Genomic DNA, 20,567 nt, shown 5'->3' with positions numbered 1-20,567 from the left:
ACCATTTAACACATTTTAACCTTTTTAACTCTCTCAGTTTAAGAAACAGCTTTAGAAGAGACTTTTCAAAAATGTTCTCTTTTTCTGTCAGCTAAATGTTTTTCCCTTTTGCTCCTGGCCTTTCAACCTTAGAAAGAAGATCTGGCTCATTTTACTGGGAGGCACATTAGTATTATCTTACCCATTCTTAATAGTGTTTTTTCAGCCTTGGGGCAGCATATGTAATTCTCCCTTTTTATGACTTTGAGAATTGTTTTTCTACTATAAATCAATGGGGCCCTCTTGTCTTAGGAGAATGGCCAAGGTTTTCTCTGCCTGGCATGAAACATTTGAAAATCCTTTTTAAGCTCATTTTTAAATACAAGCCTTGATTGAAATATATAGAAGCCTTGATAAAAATGCAGGCTTATGGTTAGGTGCCTCAATAATGTTTTCCTGGTATGTGACAAACAATAAATGTTTTTGTGTGCTTAAGGATACATTGTCGATCGTATATTTATTGTTCATTTACTGGGGGCGGGGCCCACAATCATTAACTGTCCACTAATCAATACGCAGCGGGCTATTTTTCTCACGACAAATAAGGTCGAAGGAAACCTTCAAATCTGGTAGAGGTTTTCTGCACAGCCTCCTTGCTTTTCCCAAGTCTGGTGTCCGTGCACCATGGGGCAGTAGAGAAAAAGCTGCAACGGGCCCATAGCAAGAAAAGTTTCGGTGCGGATGCCTCAAGTGGGTGGTGAATATGGACGTTCCCGCGGGCTTAACATTTAAAGGCGGGGGGGGGGATATGCTGTATGTTTCCTTTGCCAGGTCACGCCGTTTAGGGAGCTAAGCCATGGGAGCAGACATTTCGGCGCCAAGATCGGAGTGAGCAAGCCGAAGTTAGCAGCATATGGAAGCCAGGCGTTTCTTCGGCATACCCACTGCTTTCTCCACGGAAGGCCTGCCTCTCTTGGTTGAGAAGGATTGTTCCGGCTAAGTAGCTGGGACGCACAGATCCAGCCTTTCGCCTCCAGCGAATTGGCTGTGACCCCACAAAGAAGCAACACGGGATTAGAGAGCCATTGTCGTAGGAGGGGCGAGGGTCTCCCCGCCCCCGCGCGCCGCTCTCCTTTTTTCCCAGCTTCCCTAACGTCGCGGGGGTGTTGTCAGGCGCGCGTTGCGCCTGCGCTGGATGCGCCTTTCTGAACTGGGAGCGCTGCAGCGCCGGGAAGGGTTCCGAGGCTGCCGGAGGGAAGGAGGTGCAGCGCGTTGAGGAGGGAGGCTGCGGCGCGCTCCTGCCGCGGAGAGGTTCGTGGCTCCTGGGCCGCTTCCCGGCGCCTGGCGGGGGGAGGAAGGGCGCTGGCGACGGCGGGGGGCAAGATGAGGGAGGAAGTGAGGGAGTTGTTTGGCTCTGGGAAGGGCTCTGGGAAGCTGGCGGCGGGAGATGAGCTGGGCAGAGAAGTCCCGGAGCCTTGCTCTTTTTCCCTGGGTAGGGGCCGCGGGGGTGCTGCTGCTGCTGCTGCTGCTGCTGCTGGCAATAACAAAGCGGGGTTTGCTTTGGGGAGCTCTCCGGGCGCCCCCTCTCCTGTATCCGGTGATCCTCGCTGTTGGAAAGGGGAGGTCTCCTGCCTGCCTGCCGCAGGAGTTGCTTGGTAGGTGGCTGGCTGGGTGTCAGCCAGCCAGATGTTGATCTGGGCGCAGGGAGTTTGGTTTGTTGTGGGCTGATGTTTTGTGCCCGGCAGGACTTATTTCAGAGGGTCGCAGCCCGAGTTTTGGAGAGGCGCCATTGCCGGATTCGGATTTTTTGTTTTCGGAAGCCGAGATGATGGGAAGTTTTAGGAGCAAGTGATCTAATTCCTTTAAGACAAAAGTAGTTCTGAGATTTGCGTCCCGAGAAGGGAGCTGGCTCCAAGTACTCCAAAAGAGCGTTTGACATGAATCGGAAGGGGGAGAGAATGGCCTGTCCTCCTCGCTTTCCGATCACAGGCAGCTGCCTGCTTCCTCCCTGTGAAATGGCTTCTCTGCACGATGTAACCTTATGTCCCCCACCACCTCCCTGCCTTTCGCAGCATCAAGCACTCGATTTCCAGTCTCACCCGTTTTTAATTTATCAGGAAATTGCTCTGCACTATCTTTGTTTTTCTGCAGTGAGCTTTGACCTCCTACAGCCCTTTCTGTGTCATAGGCATCTTTGACCTGCCATGCGGTTTTTACAAAAAGAAGGTATTGTACTTCAAAGTATGCTGCAGAAAGCATGTGCGCTGCCAAGTGGCTGTGTTTGGTTACTTGGTGTCTAATATATCTCTGCTTGCGCTAGCAGTGCAGAACCAAATGTTCTTTTTAAAGTTTCTTGTCTGAGACTTCAAATTTTGCTGGCTGTGTTGGAAGTGTGTGTTTGGTGATGGCACACATCTCACATGTTTTGATTTGGCAATGTGAGGGCCCAAGTACAGACCTGTGCATTAAATATGTGCATTAAATATGTGCATGTATTTAGTCTCCTTCTGTTTTGAAGTACACATAAGTAGGCTGACCCTACTTATGAATATATTTTAGCATGAAATGGGGTTTAAAATGCATAGATAACACATGTTAATATCCTCAACTGTTTAGATGCTAGCACACAAATATTTGAGAACCCGCATGGTGTAGTGGGTAGTGTGTTAGCCTAGGATCTGGGAGATCAGGGTTCAAATCCTCCATTGGCCTTGAAGTTACCTGGGTGACCTTGAGCTTAGCTTAACCTACCCCGCAGGGTTGCTGTGAAATACAATTTGAAAGGGGGAGAATTCCTTGGGCAGGGTATTCTACCCTATGCACATGGAGGAGGGCCTCTAGTGATTATCTTGGTAAGACATAAAGGAAAGAATGCAATTGTGTTCAACAATTGCTATCTGTCAAATGCATCAGCAATCAATATCCTGGGGTTGGCTTCAACAGACGGTAGTTGTTGAACACAAAGCCCAGTGGATGGCTTTTAAACAGGAAACTTCTGCTTCCTGACTATGGCTTTAACGTTTTGCTTAGTAAGCTGTTTTTGCAGTTTGCATTGTTGACCAGAATGACTTTTGTTGCCTGAGGAGTATTAGAATTTTGCAGGTTGTTTTTAAGTATTTCAGCAGTTTGATTTTTACTGGAACGAGTTAAGAAAGCATAGACACTTTTGAAATAGCACACATATGTATATTTGGGAAACAGTGAATGAAAGTTCTAAGGGTCATGACTAACTTTAAAAATGGCATAAAGAGTCCTTAATAGAAACAGACCTGGAAAATCAATGGAATGCCAATACAGACTAAAATAATAAGTCTCAAGGAAGTACTAGGTGCCTTCCTGTAATTCATGGATCTCAGGGTTCCAGTGGCACTAATATGTAAAGTTTAAAAGGAACTGAATGATATAGGAAAACTGAAGATGACAATTAAGTTATCTACAAAGTGGGTCAAATCAATGGACCATCCTGGCAAAGACCAGATAATATGCTTGGACCTAGGAGAAGTGAACAAGTAAACATTTTCAAATGCCTGCCATAGAAGAAATCATTAGTAAATTAGCAGGAGCAGCAATATTTGTAGTCCTGTGAGCCTGTACTTGACAGTTTCAACAAAAGTTCAAAGCGATTTCTTTAGCTCCAAATGTAGCAAAGGATGACCCATCAGGCATGTAAAGGTCTTGATAGTGTTGCATGTTGTATAGATGATAATGATGATTATGGTGCGGGGAAAGACACAGGAAACAGGAAACGTTCCTTATAGGAGTCAGACTCATTGGTCCATCTAGCTCAGTATGAGCTACACCGATGCCAGCAGCTTTCCAGAATTTCAGGCACGTTTCTCTCAGAAGACACTTGGAGATGCTGCGGATTGAACCTGAGACTTTCTGCATGAAAGACAGATGCTGTACCACTGAATTACAGCCTCCCCAGACAAAACCTAAGAGTGACATGTCACAGGGCTGTGTGGGCAGAGTTGCAGCTCATCAGACATAATTGCATCTCAGTTGTGGCCACTGCACGCATTAGGAATTTCCCACAGCAGCAGAGTGCAGATGATGCATGCACTTTCCTGCTTTGAAGCAATGCCATTTTTCCATGATGTAAAGTGACTCTAGGCTTAGAAGCTTCCTAGCCCTGCACTGCTTGAAACTTTTTAGCTCCAGATTTCCAATGATAGAATAATAGCTGTGTATTTTACAGTACAATCCTATACACATATATTCTGAAATAAGATCAGTTGAGTTCAACAGGGCTTGCTCTCAGTAAGTAGGTAAAGGATTGCAACTTTTGTAGTCCGAGATTTCTGGCCGTTTTACCCATTTTGTGTTCACACCCAGTCAGATACAGGAGATGGGCTTGTATGTGTACATACTGCCTTATGAAGTAGGAACTTCATGGGGCATCTAGGCTACAAGACATCCCAAGAACCCCCAAGTGAATTAGGTTTACATAGTAATGCATATGATTGTGTGCAGATATGTGTCCGGACACATACAATATAAAATCTGTAACTTATTCAAAATCATACACCCTCAAGCTCCACTTCCAAATGTTATGTTGTTATAAGGTACATTCTAAATAACAATATTTCCTAATATAAAATTCAATGCTGACATTGGGGAAAGCCCTATCCCCGCAGTCCAACGGCCATTATCCATAAATATTTCCTTGTTTACCTCAGAAGGTACATTACTAAAACGTCATATTGTGCTGGAAGTGTTTTGCTAACCTTTTACTTACTTACTTACTTACATATCTATTTAATAAATGAGTAGCATACAGAGTTCTATTATCTGACCCACAATCCAGCCCTATTGCTGAGGTCAAAAGAAGTTACTTATGACTATTTCCATTGGACAAATTATCAGTGGGATTCAATAGTATGGCTAACTTTGGATTGGGGCCGTTGTATAATATGTTTTAAAATATCCTAGTGCCTTGGTTCAGATATGAGTGATATCATTTCTAGGACAGTTAGCTCAGACAGAGAAAAGTGAGTATGCAGCACGTTAAATTATGGGATTCACTGTCACAGGATGGTCACCAACTTGGGTAGCTTTCAGTGAGGATTAGAATTATTCATGGAGGATAAAGTTATTAATGGTTATTAGTCATGAATGATGGCTATGTTCTACCTCCACAGTCAGAGGCAGTATTCTTCCAAATACCAGTTGCTGGAAATCAAATGCGGCAAGAGTGTTGCTGTGTTCTGGATCTCCTTGCCAGTGTCCCATAAGCATCTGGTTGGATGCTGGACTAGGTGGGTCTTTGACCTGGTCCTGCAGGGCTCTTAGGTTCTTCGACTTTCATCTGGCACCATAACCTTGTATGGCATGTAACATTGCTATATTGAATTCTATTTTTATTGTTGCTGCTGCTTGGTTATTTTTTATTCTGCTTTTTATTCTACACATGTCTGTACCTTTGCATGAAGAGTAGACTAAAAATATGGCTAAGAAAAAGAGACTTGAACCATGCCATACGCACATTGCAGTCACTCCCAAGATTAGATTAGCCATATCTCTCCCTCCTCAGCAGTACTTGCAACACCTTTCAGTGTTGACTACTAAGAGGAATGTCTGTGTGTGTTTGTGGGATTTGCCCTCCCTCAAACCAGCCAGGAGCAAGCTTTGCAGAATACTCTGCACACCACAATAATTTCATGCAGTTCTCTAAACACCCACAAGTTGCTTCATAAAACTCACATGTCTTGTATACACGCACAAAACGACTCTATTGTATTGATTTTTAAAAAAACAAAACATGTACCTTATCAGATAGGGAAACTTGTCATTGGCATTTGCTGTATAGTTTGGGGGAAAGGCTGGTTTTTGAATTCTAGCTCTCTTGAGGGGTGGGGAGATGCATTGTAAATACAATGCTATTAGACCTTGTGGGGGCCTGGACTATATTTTTGGGGGGAGGTGAACGAATTCCTATGCCCCACAAATAACCCAGAGATGCATTTTAAATAAAAGGACACATTCTACTCATGTAAAAACACACTGATTCCTGGACAGCCCATGGGCCAGATTGAGAAGGCGATTGGGCCGGATCTGTCCCCCGGGCCTTAGTTTGCCTACCCATGTTGTAGACACTCAATAGTAATGATTTACACAAAGAAGCTTATACACAATGTATGACAATAAATAATGCTCTCCTGCCAGTACCACCATTAACTAAAATTTGCTGAGTGTAGTGCAGGGCACTACCTTCTCATTGGTGGGATCCCAGTTTTGGAATACTTTCCTCTCTGAGATACAGCTGGCACCGGTGCTGTTGAACTTCTTGTGCCAGTTAAAGATGTGCATTTTTGCTCATGATTTTGCTGGAGTTTAATGTCACATTGATGGTTGTGATTTTTGTTTAATTGTGATTTATCTAGTTTTATTATGTTGGTGTGCAGTACTGAAATTCCTTGCAGTGAATTGTTGCTTCATTCTATTGGGTGGCGTCCAGGTTTTAAAAAGAAGATAGAGGATTTCCATGTTCTAGATGTGCATTACTTAGGACGCTTGCTGCTTTTCAGGCCAAACTCAATACTCCTCCAAAAAGGGAGGTGGATAATAATTTATACCCCACCCATCTGGGTGCGTTTCCCCAGCCTCTCTGAGTGGCTTCCAACAAAATATTAAAATACAATAGTCCATCAAACATTAAAAGCTTCCCTAAACAGGGCTGCCTTCAGATGCCTTCTAAGCGTCAGATAGTTGTTTATTTGACATCTGATGGAAGGGCGTTCCACAGGGCAGGCGCCACTACCAAGAAGGCCCTCTTCCTGGTTTCCTGTAACCTCATCTCTGGCAGGGAGGGAACTGCCAGAAGGCCCTCGGTGCTGGGCGTCAGTGTCCGGGCAGAACGATGGGGGTGGAGACGCTCCTTCAGGTATACTGGGCCAAGGCCATTTAGGGCTTTAAAGGTCAGCACCAACACTTTGAATTGTGCTCAGAAACGTACTGGGAGCAATGTAGGTCTTTCAAGGTATCATTTTAAGGTATCCTTAAATTCCAATTAAAATGCATTGTTTCAATAAAAAGGGCAGACAGGGTCTTTTTGTTGTCGTCAAATAGTTTTCTAATGCTTACTAAATATAGATTCATTTAAATCTAGCTTCAAACCTGGGTTTGTCATTAGAAATTGCTTTTATTGCTGTTTCAGAAAGCCTATGCCTCCTGATGCCGGAAAAAACAATACCAGGAGTACAGCCCTGTTAATTGTCCTGGACCTTTCAGGGAGTGGCTTTTGATGTCATTGACTACAATATCCTTTTGGATAGACTCTTCACGTTTACCATATGATGTTCAGGTGGTTCTGCTCCTACCTGTGTGCCTGATTTCTAAAAGGGAGCACTGAGGGACAACTGTTTGGCCCTGAGGCATGTCTGCCACGAGATGCCACAAGCTCCGATTCTGTGTCCCATTCTTTTTAACTTCTGTGTGAAACTGCTGAGTGAGGTCATCTGAGGAGTTGGGTGTTGTCTGTATGCTTGATGACGCTGAACTTTTTAAAAGCTGGTTTAAGCAAGGCAGAGAGTTCTCTAGGATGAGTAATGAGAATAAGAGCCAGTAAACAAATGTAGTCCTGACAAAATGGGGTGTACTTCTGATGGGTGGTTTATTTGGATGGGATTTAACAATTAATTAAAGTGTGGATTTGAACCCTGATCTCCCAGGTCCTAGTCTAAAACTCTAACCCAGCCTTTCTTAACCTTAGGGTCCCCAGATGTTGTTGGACTACAACTCCCATCATCCCTGACTACTGAGCCTGCTAGCTAGGGATGATGGGAGTTTTGGTTGAGAGAGGCTGCTCTAACCACTAGACCACAGTATGCCATATGCACTCCAGATGCTGTCTAGCCTGTTTCATTACCCACAGATCCCCTAAATTTATGTATCGGCATTGCAATTCATTACCTTCAAGAACACTATTTATTTACTTCTTTTCAAGATATTTGTTTACACCAGTGTTTCCCAACCGGTGTTCCGCGGCACACTAGTGTGCCGCGGGACGTCGGCTGGTGTGCCGTGGGAGGGAGGCGAGTCGGACGCCCCGTGCTCCACGCAGGGAGCGCAAGGCTTGCGGGCAGCAGCCTGCAGCGCGGAGCACGGGGCGCCCTCCGGAGGACGCCCCGTGCTCCGCGCTGGTGTCCGCAAGCCTTGCGCACCCGGGGGATCTCCCCCCGGGAGCGCAAGGCTTGCGGGCAGCAGCCTGCAGCGCGGAGCACGGGGCGCCCTCCGGAGGACGCCCCGTGCTCCGCGCTGGTGTCCGCAAGCCTTGCGCACCCGGGGGATCTCCCCCCGGGAGCGCAAGGCTTGCGGGCAGCAGCCTGCAGCGCGGAGCACGGGGCGCCCTCCGGAGGACGCCCCGTGCTCCGCGCAGGTGTCCGCAAGCCTTGCGCACCCGGGGGATCTCCCCCCGGGAGCGCAAGGCTTGCGGGCAGCAGCCTGCAGCGCGGAGCACGGGGCGCCCTCCGGAGGACGCCCCGTGCTCCGCGCTGGTGTCCGCAAGCCTTGCGCACCCGGGGGATCTCCCCCCGGGAGCGCAAGGCTTGCGGGCAGCAGCCTGCAGCGCGGAGCACGGGGCGCCCTCCGGAGGACGCCCCGTGCTCCGCGCTGGTGTCCGCAAGCCTTGCGCACCCGGGGGATCTCCCCCCGGGAGCGCAAGGCTTGCGGGCAGCAGCCTGCAGCGCGGAGCACGGGGCGCCCTCCGGAGGACGCCCCGTGCTCCGCGCAGGTGTCCGCAAGCCTTGCGCACCCGGGGGATCTCCCCCCGGGAGCGCAAGGCTTGCGGGCAGCAGCCTGCAGCGCGGAGCACGGGGCGCCCTCCGGAGGACGCCCCGTGCTCCGCGCTGGTGTCCGCAAGCCTTGCGCACCCGGGGGATCTCCCCCCGGGAGCGCAAGGCTTGCGGGCAGCAGCCTGCAGCGCGGAGCACGGGGCGCCCTCCGGAGGACGCCCCGTGCTCCGCGCTGGTGTCCGCAAGCCTTGCGCACCCGGGGGATCTCCCCCCGGGAGCGCAAGGCTTGCGGGCAGCAGCCTGCAGCGCGGAGCACGGGGCGCCCTCCGGAGGACGCCCCGTGCTCCGCGCTGGTGTCCGCAAGCCTTGCGCACCCGGGGGATCTCCCCCCGGGAGCGCAAGGCTTGCGGGCAGCAGCCTGCAGCGCGGAGCACGGGGCGCCCTCCGGAGGACGCCCCGTGCTCCGCGCTGGTGTCCGCAAGCCTTGCGCACCCGGGGGATCTCCCCCCGGGAGCGCAAGGCTTGCGGGCAGCAGCCTGGAGCACGGGGCGCCCTCCGGAGGACGCCCCGTGCTCCGCGCTGGTGTCCGCAAGCCTTGCGCACCCGGGGGATCTCCCCCCGGGAGCGCAAGGCTTGCGGGCAGCAGCCTGCAGCGCGGAGCACGGGGCGCCCTCCGGAGGACGCCCCGTGCTCCACGCAGGTGTCCGCAAGCCTTGCGCACCCGGGGGATCTCCCCCCGGGAGCGCAAGGCTTGCGGGCAGCAGCCTGCAGCGCGGAGCACGGGGCGCCCTCCAGAGGACGCCCCGTGCTCCGCGCTGGTGTCGGCCAGCCTTGCGCACCCGGGGGATCTCCCCCCAGGAGCGCAAGGCTTGCGGGCGGCAGCTGGCAGCGCGGAGCACGGGGCGCCCTTCGGAGGACGCCCCGTGCTCCGCGCTCGTGTTGGCAAGCCTTGCGCACCCGGGGGGCGCATGGGGCGCCCTGAAACAGAGGGTTCCCCATGCTGCGGACTGTAGCCTGCCGCCGGACGCGCGGGGCGCCCTGAAGCAGAGCGCCCCTCGCGCCAGGCAGACATGGGCCAGCCCCACAAGCTCGGGGGACAGCGGGGAGGCGCAGCACCGCCATCCCACTGTTCCCCGACCTGGTTTTTTGGGGGGGAAATAAAGGGAAAAAATTTTTCCTTTATTTCCCCCCTCAAAAAAGTAGGTGCGTCCTATGGGACGGAGCGTCCTATGGGACGAAAAATACGGTACTTACTATTTCATAATAAAGTAATTATAAAATACTTTCTTTGTGTTTATTTGATTCCTATTAAAGAGAGTTACTTTATATATAGTCAATATAGGCACAGAGTTAATTTTTTAAACATTTTCTAATGGTGGTGTGCCTCGAGATTTTTTTCATGAAACAAGTGTGCCTTTGCCCAAAAAAGGTTGGGAAACACTGGTTTACACTATAGTGAAGGGCATGCTTAGATCTTCTCTGGAGAGCAACATGTGAAAGCGCAACCAGGAAAAACTGAGCTGCATTCCTCAGCTTCGCTCATGGGCTGCTCCCATATTCACAAATCTCATGTGGGAGAAAGGCATGTGTTTCGCACAATGCTGAGCCATGTGCGTTCTTGCCTTCCTTTGAATGGGAACAGCGCTTTGTGAAACTGGTTTTCATTTAAGCCCAAGTCTGCAGTATTTCCAGTGTACAAACCAGATTACTGTCCTCCAAGCAGCCATGTGAGATGGATAAGACTGGAAGATTGTATTGTCCAAGGCCATTAATTAGTTCAAGATTTATATCTTTAATGCTCCAGAAAGTAAACGCCCACAGTTGCTAATAAGGAAAATTAAAACATTAAGAGAAGCACTCTTTAAAGCCTCTAAAAAGCTGATGAGCTCTATGGTTGAGCAGAAGTTGAATTTGAATACCCCAACCCCCATCCAGACCTAGCACTCCTGTTGTCTACATCCTGCCAATGTGGTTCATGTATTCAAAATCATGAAAACAAAAAGGCTTCCCATGTTTTGAAAGGAATAAACGGTCATTACCTAACCTTTGTGTAAAGTTCCTGTGCTTTACGCACCTAGTAGAACTTCTCTACCCGTTCCAGTCTTTGTTAATGATGATCACTATATTAATTATTCTAAATAAAAATATAGTTTTTGTGTTTAGTGCTACTAAACGAGATACTGGAGTTGAACAACAAAGCTGCTTCTCTTTTCAAACTTTGCTGGCCATCAACTTGACAACATTTAATCATATTTATATACGTCTTCGAATAAGAGATGTTCCTCACATTTAACAATGGGTGCCTTCTTTTTTTATGTTACAGCTGACCTCTCCAGACAGCAATGCTAAACATGGATGGTGGTAAGTTTGTGTGCATGTTCTAGTAGTTTGTGTTTTCACTTGGAAGAGTGTGTAATGCCCTGCCAGGATCTTTGGTGTCAGAGTATGTGTGTTGGAGCAAGGGGCATTGTCTCCTTTCCATGCCTATATCTGCTGTTATGTCAGCTATTAGATCCTTCCTTTTCTCCACCCCAATAAAGAATTGTCACTGTCTGACAGGAGTCAAGTATTAACTCTAGCACAAAAGGGCTCATGTGAAGTAGTGGGGAAATCACAAGAATCCATCCCTGGATTAAACTGCATATCCATTAGGGGCACTGAGTAGGCTTCCACAAATCAGATCATACACAGCAGGTTTGGCCTAACCTTAAAAGCTCAATAAGAGCTCATGGTCATCTGGCACATGCAGAGGACTTGTGGCAGCTGAACGAACCTTGAATCTGGGCACTACAAGATGTGTATTTAAAAACTTGGGTTTTGACTTGATCTGTAAAAGCCACAAATCATTTATCATCCCTTCTTCTGCTATTATATTCCAGCCTCGGAAGCTGCATTGTTTCTGTGCTGACAGTTCAAACATGTTCAAATCTTACAGGGATGAGATGAGGTTGACACTTAAAATGCATTGAATGTTCTTTTCACCTGGCTTGGTACCCTTTGAAATGTTGTTAACTGCTCCAGGCCCTTGTGCTTGGGACAGTTAAAAATGATAATTCTATAATCACTAGACAGACGTGCTTTATTTAGAAATAAGTTTACATATTCTTGCCTTAGAAAAAGAATTATCCTGAATTAAATAAAATAAATAAAACCTAATGTTTCTGTTTTAAATTGCCACTGACCTCTGTTTTTTTGTTGTTTTTTTTGCAGTGTTCATCTCAGAGACTAAAGCCAATTCTGTCCTGAAAAGATATCCACGGGCTAATGGGTTTTTGGAGGAATTAAAGCAAGGAAACATTGAACGCGAATGCTTTGAAGAAATTTGTAATAGAGAAGAGGCAAGGGAAGCTTTCGAAAATGATGAGAAGACGGTAAGTTATCTATGCAGTTGTAAAGGTATGCTTCCTGGGTTAACTTTCTTTTTAATGATACTGATTGGTTTATATTTCTTTTCGACATAATGAACACAAAACTTTCTTTAATCTCTGAATGAGAAGTTAGTTCAAAACTGCAGCAAATTGAAAGCAAGAAGAAAGAGAACCTGGATTACTAGACACTCTTGCCTCCATCTTTCTTATCTCATGCACTTGGTTTAATGGAATCATTGAGTGGTGTTCAGCTAAGTTTTACTTGGTTGGGTCCATTAAATTCAGTGGATTTACTCTGAGTAAAAGTTGAATGCTGGCTATTATTACAGCCTGGCCCATGGTATACTTACAAGTGAACTCAGGACTAATTTCTGAATAAGCTATAAGTTTGTGACATCTCTGTAACCTAGTTTCTCAGATAATTTCACTCACTGTTGGATTCATATTCTGGCAATAGAAAGTGGAGCCATTTGAGCCATAAATTGAAATTTGAATGTTACAAGTGGCTGCCCAAGCTGAGAGGGGGAACTGCTATACTGTGCCAAACTGCCCAGTATTCGCAAACATTTAGTGGTGGCTGGTGCTCATTGGGCCAGGTAGGGTAGAAACTCAAGAGGCCAACAGTAGGTAGAATCAGAGCCAGTGACAGACAAATTGATTACGGTTTTGTCCCCATCCTCCCTGCTGAATCGTACCAGAGAAACAAACCAAGGAGGAGGAAACTGACAGCCAATGTCCCGCCTACCCACTGCACCCCGTCCCTTGGATTGGTTGTTAGTAAGAAGGCAGGTAGGACAGGCAGTTTGAGGCAGGCTGGGGCTGGTAGGGGAGTGCCCCATTTGCTGCCATGGACCAGCCTCCACAGAACATTTTGTCTCTGAAGGAGAGGGCTACCAATGGCTACTCGTCACAATGTCTGTGCTCTCTCTCCACAGTTGGAGGCAACAGTGCTGGAAACCATGGGAGGAGATGGTGCTCTTGTGTTCATGTTATTCTCCCTGATTTCCCACAGGCCTCTGGTTGGCCACTGGGAGAACAGGATGCTGGGCTCGATATTGTCCTTATGCTCTTATAAGCCGTGCTATGCCGCAAAGTAATGTAATGGGGGAGATATTTTGCTGTTTTATCTCAATATAATAAACAGTGTCTTTTTTTCTACCTCTTCTCCCTGCAATTATGAGAAAGGAAAATAATTACTCTTAAATGTGTGCACAAGTGTTAAAAGAGCATCTAATGGAACTGAAATGAAAATTGGTTGATAAGAGGTCATATATGGAAACCTGCCAGAATACTTGTTTGCTGACTCCTGGAGCAGTATTTTTGTGCAGCCATAAAACTTCTCATTTCTCCAATCAGAAATAGGGGAGGGACCTCTCAGAAAACCTATTTTCTTCTGTCATGTTTTCAGATGGAGTTCTGGAAGGACTACACGAAGAGGCTCAATGGAGAAATCAATGGAGGACATAACTGGTATCCATTTTACCTTGTGATTCCATTAATCATTGGCTTTTTCGTTATTCTTATCATATTTATCACATGGAGATGCCTGTTCAGAAAGAAAATGCATAGACGTTCCACATATGCCCATAGCAGAACCAGAGAAGTCACAGGTGACAGAACTGTTGCAGATGGAAGCAGTCCACTTCCTCAGCCACTCAGCATTCTTCATTCCCCCCAGGAAGAAATGTTTGAAGGCAATGGACACTCTCCAGGATATCTGAGCTACACAGACGGACGTTCAGACTCAATATCAATCAGGCTGTCAAATTACGACCCACCGCCATCGTATGAGGAAGTGGCTGGTGCAAATGGCCCGAGGAGAAAGGAAGCGGCAAATCACTCGGATCCACCACCTCAATATGAAGACATTGTGAATAGCATTTCAGTAACTCCTGTTACCACTAAATGAAGCAGCGAGAATTCTGGGCCCATTCTTTTAAAGGGGATGAGGAGGGAAGCGTAATACTTTTTTAGCACTTTATTGCAGCTTAATTATACATTTTAAAGACTGGTAATGCTAACACCACTTCCTCTTCCCTGTCCCATATTAGTTTTGTTCCACATATTCCCCCAGCCCTGGAAACAATGCAGTCTTTGATACGGTTGTGCATAACTTCCAGAGGTGCAATTTCTGTCTTTCTATATTGCTGGAAGTGATCTTGCAGCAGACCTAAAGGACTCCCTAACCACAAAGGTACACACATACACACACACACGAATCTAAAACCAAAAAATGTCAATAATTTTTGTCCTTTTGCTTGTTGTGCTTTATAAGCCACACCCAACAGAAACCAGTTAAGCCAGCTGGCATAAATGGTGATAGCTGCCTCTGCCAAAGAGAGCACATTGCCCTAGGTAAGATTGAAACGTTTTGACAAATAACACTTAGTACAGTTGTGAGAAATGTGGTAAACTACTGATTAATTGTAGGTTCCAGCAAAAAAAAAAAAAAAAGAGGCCTCTGCTCCTGAGGTGGAGTATAGTACTACATATATTTTTCCAATTATGCAATCTAGAAACACATGCTGATAGTAATTAATTTTGTTCCTGTCTTCAGTGCAGCTATAACAACCTATCTGCGAGAGTAAAGGTTAAGAGACAATAGATTACAGGGGAAGGGAGCTTTTTCTGAGATTGACATAAGATTTGATATGCCCTGTACAGAAGCTCTCTCTTTCCTACTTTCTGTGGGAAGTGTGTTAGATTTGAGAGCCCAGTGTACTAATTATCCCATGACCTGTGGGAGTATACCTTATCAGTATTTGGTTGCAGTTCAATGAATTGTTCCACGTTTGTATTCATTTCATATTTTACACACTATGAAATGGCCTATTGTTTTTTTAGTTATAATACTCAATTCTGAGCCGCCTGTGCTTTTTCACTTCAAAGAGATGCTGTTAAGATCTGACTGGTTTCTTGTTTATGCATGCTGGCTTTTAAAAGCAGATAAGAGGTGATGCTTAAATCACCAGCAATCTATAAACCAGAAACTTTATTCCAAAAGCAGTGCTGAGAAAGTGCTGCTTCTCTTTGCCCAAAGGGTTCCCCCCCCCTTTTTAATAGCAGCTCTTATTTCTCATTTTTTTTGGGGGGGAGAGTAGGAAAATGAGTGAGAAATGTGAAGGTGGGGACCCTTGCATGTACATATTTATCTCTTAAAACCAATTGTTTTGAGCCATTCATGGCGAACTACAACAGTGCATGAAGGTAAGAAGAGGGTGATTCACCCCCCCCCCGGGTAACCTGGTGTCCTCCAGGTGTTTCATATTACAAGTTCCATCATCACTGACAATTGACCAGGCTGGCTGGGGCTGGTGGGAGTTGTTGTCGAAGACATCTGATGGGCAGATGATTGTGCAGTGCTGCCCTAAAGCATTTCAGTCTGGCTAACCAGACAAGAGTGACTCTGGCAACCTTTCTCATACTTGGCCCCCCGTTTTCCTAAGCTGAAATTGAAGGCATTCTATAGCGGTGATTCGCATAGATTTGCCCAGAAAGTAATCTCTTCTGAAGGCAGGTACCTCTACTTCATTTCTGCATTATGGGTGTTATTTGGATCATTCAGTCATTGTTATTAAACAAATATTACGCAGAGACCCAAGAGCAGTGTGTTTTACACAAGAGCAGCAGAGTGATCAAAACCGCACCCCCAGCACAGAACCAAGGCCAAATTACTTGCCTCTCACATAGGGTCATTGGCAAGAAGACATGCCCACTGTCTCAAAGGAACACTTTTAGCAACTTATTTCTCTCAGCACACTTGTGATTCTCTCACTGTCACAGTAGTTTGCGCTAACACATATTTTGGGAATGACTGGTTCATGTATTCTTCAAGTTAAAACCGTATAGGCACACTTTCAGATTTGGATTTAGCATATCGTATGAGTGGAAGAAAGCTTAAAATGTTGAACCTGTTAGAAAATAGAATCATGGTTTTTCCCCCCTCCCACATAACTCTCTTCAGCTTCCATGTTGGTGGGAGGTGTTCTATTGACAATGGGTTGGATCCAAGCATAGTTGTGCTTGAAGCAGAGCCAGTGGAATCAATGGGACTCAGCTGTGACTGAAGTTCCACTGACTTCAATGAGTCTTAAGTCTAGATCCAACTCGCAAGGTGCATATGGTCTTAAACTTGAGGTCACCGATCATTGTGGCTATGCCAAGTGTACTAAGTAGAATAAAAATGGGGTGATTAGCTGTAGGCCCATGTGCACATTCTCCTCCCCACACCCTATTTTCTTTCCTGGCTACTATATCTGCTTTCTTGCTTCCCTGTGTGTTCCCATTTTGTGTTTGCACCCATTTCCCCAGTTTTGGGACTCTGGATTCTGAGCCACAGTGGTAATGTGAGTGCAGAATCAAGAAGCGGCCCTTCGTGTCTGTGTGTATTTTTCAGAAGCATTGTTCCAGAGCAAGAAGGGGCCTGTGTCTATCCCTTTTTGGGTTCCAGCAAGATGCATTGCTTTTTGGCAGCAGTAACCACCATGGTGGGGGGATAATTTTACCTTTCTGCTTCGGGTATGAAAATACCTCCAGTCAGTCCTGCCTTTTTCTGCTGGAAAACCATCCCATATCTCTGTTAACAAGGCATTTATTAGTATAATCTTGGTCAGATGTCACTCACACACCCCGGTTACCCCAAAAAGCTTTTGAAATCATAGCAAGCAGTTAAACTTGTAGTGCAGCAAAGGCAGCTTTGTGAACTGGGTGGCAAATAGATAGTGCTTGTATTCTCCAGCAAGACATTTAGCTTTGCTTCCCTTGACTTTAAATTAGTGCATTGTGATGGGAAAATCTCCAGTGTCTGCTGCTAAAGGGCTCGTTTTAATATCTGCTAAAGATAAATGCAATGAGACTGCACAGCCTTCAAGGCCAGACTGTTTCCTTCTGTGCACCTTTACAGATGGAAGTTCCTAATAATATGCCTCTCTAGATGCTTCTGTTTTTACTTTACCTCAAAACACCTTGATGCACAGCCAGAGTGAATCATTCCTGTGATAAAGTGCCTCATATCTGACTTACAGAAATCACTTGGGATGGGCAAATCTATTGTTAAGATTACTTCTATTGTTGGCCTTTCTGTTGCTGCTGATCAAGGAACGCACGCATGATACACACTAAGAGAAGCTCCCCAGTTTCTGCTGAATCTCAGATTTTCCTCATCTCATGTATAAATTTAGTCCTCTGTTGCGGTGGTTCCAATTATATAACCTATAAAAGTGAGGCTTCCTATTAGCTTGATTTTTATGTGTTGCTGTTCCTGAATTGATCACGTATTAATCCAACTAACATGATGATTTATACAGAATGTTTATTTTTTCAAAATATGGTTAACTATTTTTAAATGGTTGTTGCCTCGCAGTAGATAATATAACACATAACCTCGGGTATAAAAGTTTTGGATGTGTCTATTTTGCATTAATAATAGGCAATGTGATATATTTTGCACCTGGAGTATAACAATGCCATTATCTTGTGAAGTTCTTAATACTTCTATGTTATAAAAGAAGTAAGAATGCGGAAGCCATGTGTTGTCCATAACAGTTATCCTGACTCTGGTGACAACTTGTTCAGTGCATGTAAATAACCCCAATTTTATTGCAGTATTAAATATTTTTTTAATATGGTTTACATTTAAATTAATGCTATTTTAAAAACATTTGGGGGGTGGGATCCTGGTATGCAATAAAGCTATTTTTAAATTCTTGGTGCCTTGGTATTTTACTCAGAGCAGAATGGTTCTGTCACATCCTTGCTTTTTTATGGTCTGGAACAAAAGGTTATGAACAAGTTTTGATATATTGGCACTGAACACTAATAAAAGTCCAAAAGATTATCAAAGCTTGCTGCAGTATGTAATGTTAAGTTACTTTGTTTTTAAGTGTTGTTCAAAATGAAATACCACTGCTAATTTTTCCCTGGAGTATACATTCATCTTTGCCTAACTTGAGAATTCCACAGGACCGTCACTGAGTCATTGCCAAGACCGGAGTAATAGGTTAACATTACTTGTTATCACCTTCCCAGAGGCCAAAGAGCTTATTTAAAGGAAATGGATGTACGTAGTGGAAAATAACCGTCAGTTAATTCCAAATTACTTCAGGACCTTGAACCAGTCATAATAAGTTCATTTTCATTGAATTGGTTATCAGATTCAGTTGTGTACATCTTGTAAGGCCGGAATAAAATGTAAAACAAATTTGGAATATATTTCTTAGCGTTGGGGAACAAGAAATGTTTTGATGAAGCATAGGGCACGTTGACGTTACAATTATTCCTGCCCCTTCCTTTAGGGAGTTTGGAGTAGGTGGTTTTCTCTCTCTTCCTGCCCTGGCCTATCTAGCAGGGATTTCAGTGCCAATCTTCAGGTTTCACATCAGATGCAATACCACATTGTAGTTCCCTAGCATCCTTATACACAATTATTTTAAATGACTGGGATCATCACACACACTGCCCTGCATGTCCTGCACACTATCCCCCTGCCCCAAGTTGCTTCCATAAAGGTGAGTGTTGAATGTGTGTATGCTTGACTGTGGAATGATGTGGAAACAAATGCTTTCTGTGGGCTGTCTTGAACTCTTGTGTTTACAGCTTTCAAAACTCAGGAAGTGTAATCTGTAGGCAATGTAACTGGTCAACACTCCCACTAAAATCTCAGTGGTGGTCTTTGGAGTTGTGGGTTGCATTTGTACTCCAAGGAGATTTAAAACAACATGTTTTAAATCATGTTTGGGGAACAAGTTTGGTATATTTGAGTTTAAAATACACCATCTCCTTTTAAGTATTTCATTGTTTCCCTCAAATAGGAAGGCTTAAGTTCACTTTACACTTGACCAACTTTTTAAATGTTCTGCTGCTATAAAAGCTCATACCATAATCAGCCTACTTGGTCTTCCCTTTAAAATAAGCACCCTAAAACTGAAAAATACAATATTGCAGGATATGCTTGAAGACTGTTAAGACTGTTGGTTCCAGATTGTTGTTGTTTAGTTGTTTAGTCGTGTCCGACTCTTCGTGACCCCATGGACCAGAGCACGCCAGGCACTTCTGTCTTCCACCGCCTCCCACAGTTTGGTCAAGCTCATGTTAGTAGCTTTGAGAACACTGTCCAACCATCTCATCCTCTGTCGTCCCCTTCTCCTTGTGCCCTCCATCTTTCCCAACATCAGGGTCTTTCCCAGGGAGTTTTCTCATGAGGTGGCCAAAGTATTGGAGTCTCAGCTTCAGGATCTGTCCTTCCAGGGAGCACTCAGGGCTGATTTTCTTAAGAATGGATAGGTTTGTTCTTCTTGCAGTCCATGGGACTCTCAAGAGTCTCCTCTGATTCCAGATTACACTAAAGCAAAGTATAGGGATCAGAAGGTCGGCGGTTCGAATCCCCATGAAGGGGTGAGCGACCATTGTTCAGTCCCAGCTCCTGCCCACCTAGCAGTTCGAAAGCACATCAAAGCGCAAGTAGATAAATAGGTGCTGGGAGCTCTGGCGGGAAGGTAAATGGCGTTTCTGTGCACTGCTCTGGTTTATCAGAAGCGGCTTAGTCATGCTGGCCACATGAGCTGTACGCCGGCTCACTCGGCCTATAGAGCAAGATGAGCGCCGCAACCCCAGAGTCGTCCGCGACTGGACCTAACAGTCAGGGGTACTTTTACCTTTTTTACTAGGTACAAAATATATCTGTCTAGTACAACTTCTGTTATATTTACTATGAATGTCCTATGTTTTCCTTAATCTAAAATCAATCTCTTGTTCAATCTAAAAAATTGAACAGGAAAACAACAACTAGTAGCTTGCTCTTCATTGAGGCCCCTCCCATGTCCATTATTGTGAAAGAAAAATGCACACCGTGGCAAAATGCGCCTTTACATTTAGTGTGTAGTTTCACCCACCAATAATAAACTGGGCCAAGAGGATTTACAGTGAAGTTTCCTCATCTGGGGCAGCCAGCATCTGAGGGTTGGGCTTTGGTGCATATGTACTTCCTTTTCCCGCCTCCAGTGTTTGTGGAGCTGCCTGTTTGGGGGCTGGGAGCTTCTAGAGAAAGTGTTCTCTCCTTGAGAATTCCTTTTCCTACCAGGAAAGCTGTAAGCAACCCCGCCTGACTTGGACTCAGCATAAGGCTCCTCGGTCCCAGGCAATGCAGTGATAATTCGCTACAATGCTTCTAGTGCTATCATAAACACCCTGAGAAGGCACATGTGGTGCACAAGAAAGTATATTTTATAAGTGAGCTTGTTACTGATAGCAATATAGACTTTCCATCCATTTCTGCTGAAACATTTAGCACTGACAATGTGTAGAAGCTGAAATGAATATAAATGTATTGCAATTAGCATAGATTCACCCGACTAATGAGATACTGGTTTAGAAAAATAATCTTATTTTGTGTATTTAAAAGTAACATGTTTGCTGCAGGACCCAATTATTCTCCACTCATTCAAATTACAAACTTGTTTGTGATTGGTGTGGAAGAGAGTAACTGGCCGTT

The 20,567-nt window shown here is 45.5% G+C and overlaps 1 protein-coding gene across 4 annotated transcripts; it reads left to right on the top strand.

The window, feature by feature from the left end:
- The first annotated feature begins 1,128 nt into the window (after positions 1-1,128).
- PRRG1 (proline rich and Gla domain 1) lies at positions 1,129-17,920 on the top strand. Of its 4 annotated transcripts, XM_081858919.1 has the most exons (5): positions 1,152-1,290; positions 2,131-2,205; positions 11,035-11,072; positions 11,922-12,082; positions 13,488-17,920. In XM_081858919.1, exons 3-5 carry the CDS (start codon positions 11,054-11,056, stop codon positions 13,986-13,988), a joined length of 681 nt encoding a protein of 226 aa, XP_081715045.1. In that variant the 5' UTR covers positions 1,152-1,290; positions 2,131-2,205; positions 11,035-11,053; the 3' UTR covers positions 13,989-17,920. The 4 variants fall into 4 exon arrangements, with proteins under 4 accessions (XP_081715044.1, XP_081715045.1, XP_081715047.1 ...); XM_081858918.1 differs by lacking the exon at positions 2,131-2,205 and having other exon boundaries at positions 1,129-1,290; XM_081858921.1 differs by lacking the exons at positions 1,152-1,290; positions 2,131-2,205 and adding an exon at positions 1,447-1,471.
- Positions 17,921-20,567: the final 2,647 nt, after the last annotated feature.

This window comes from Podarcis erhardii (assembly GCF_964252035.2).
Source record: "Podarcis erhardii genome assembly, chromosome: 4".
Lineage (NCBI taxonomy): Eukaryota > Metazoa > Chordata > Lepidosauria > Squamata > Lacertidae > Podarcis > Podarcis erhardii.
This window is presented reverse-complemented; position numbering and strand designations above follow the sequence as displayed.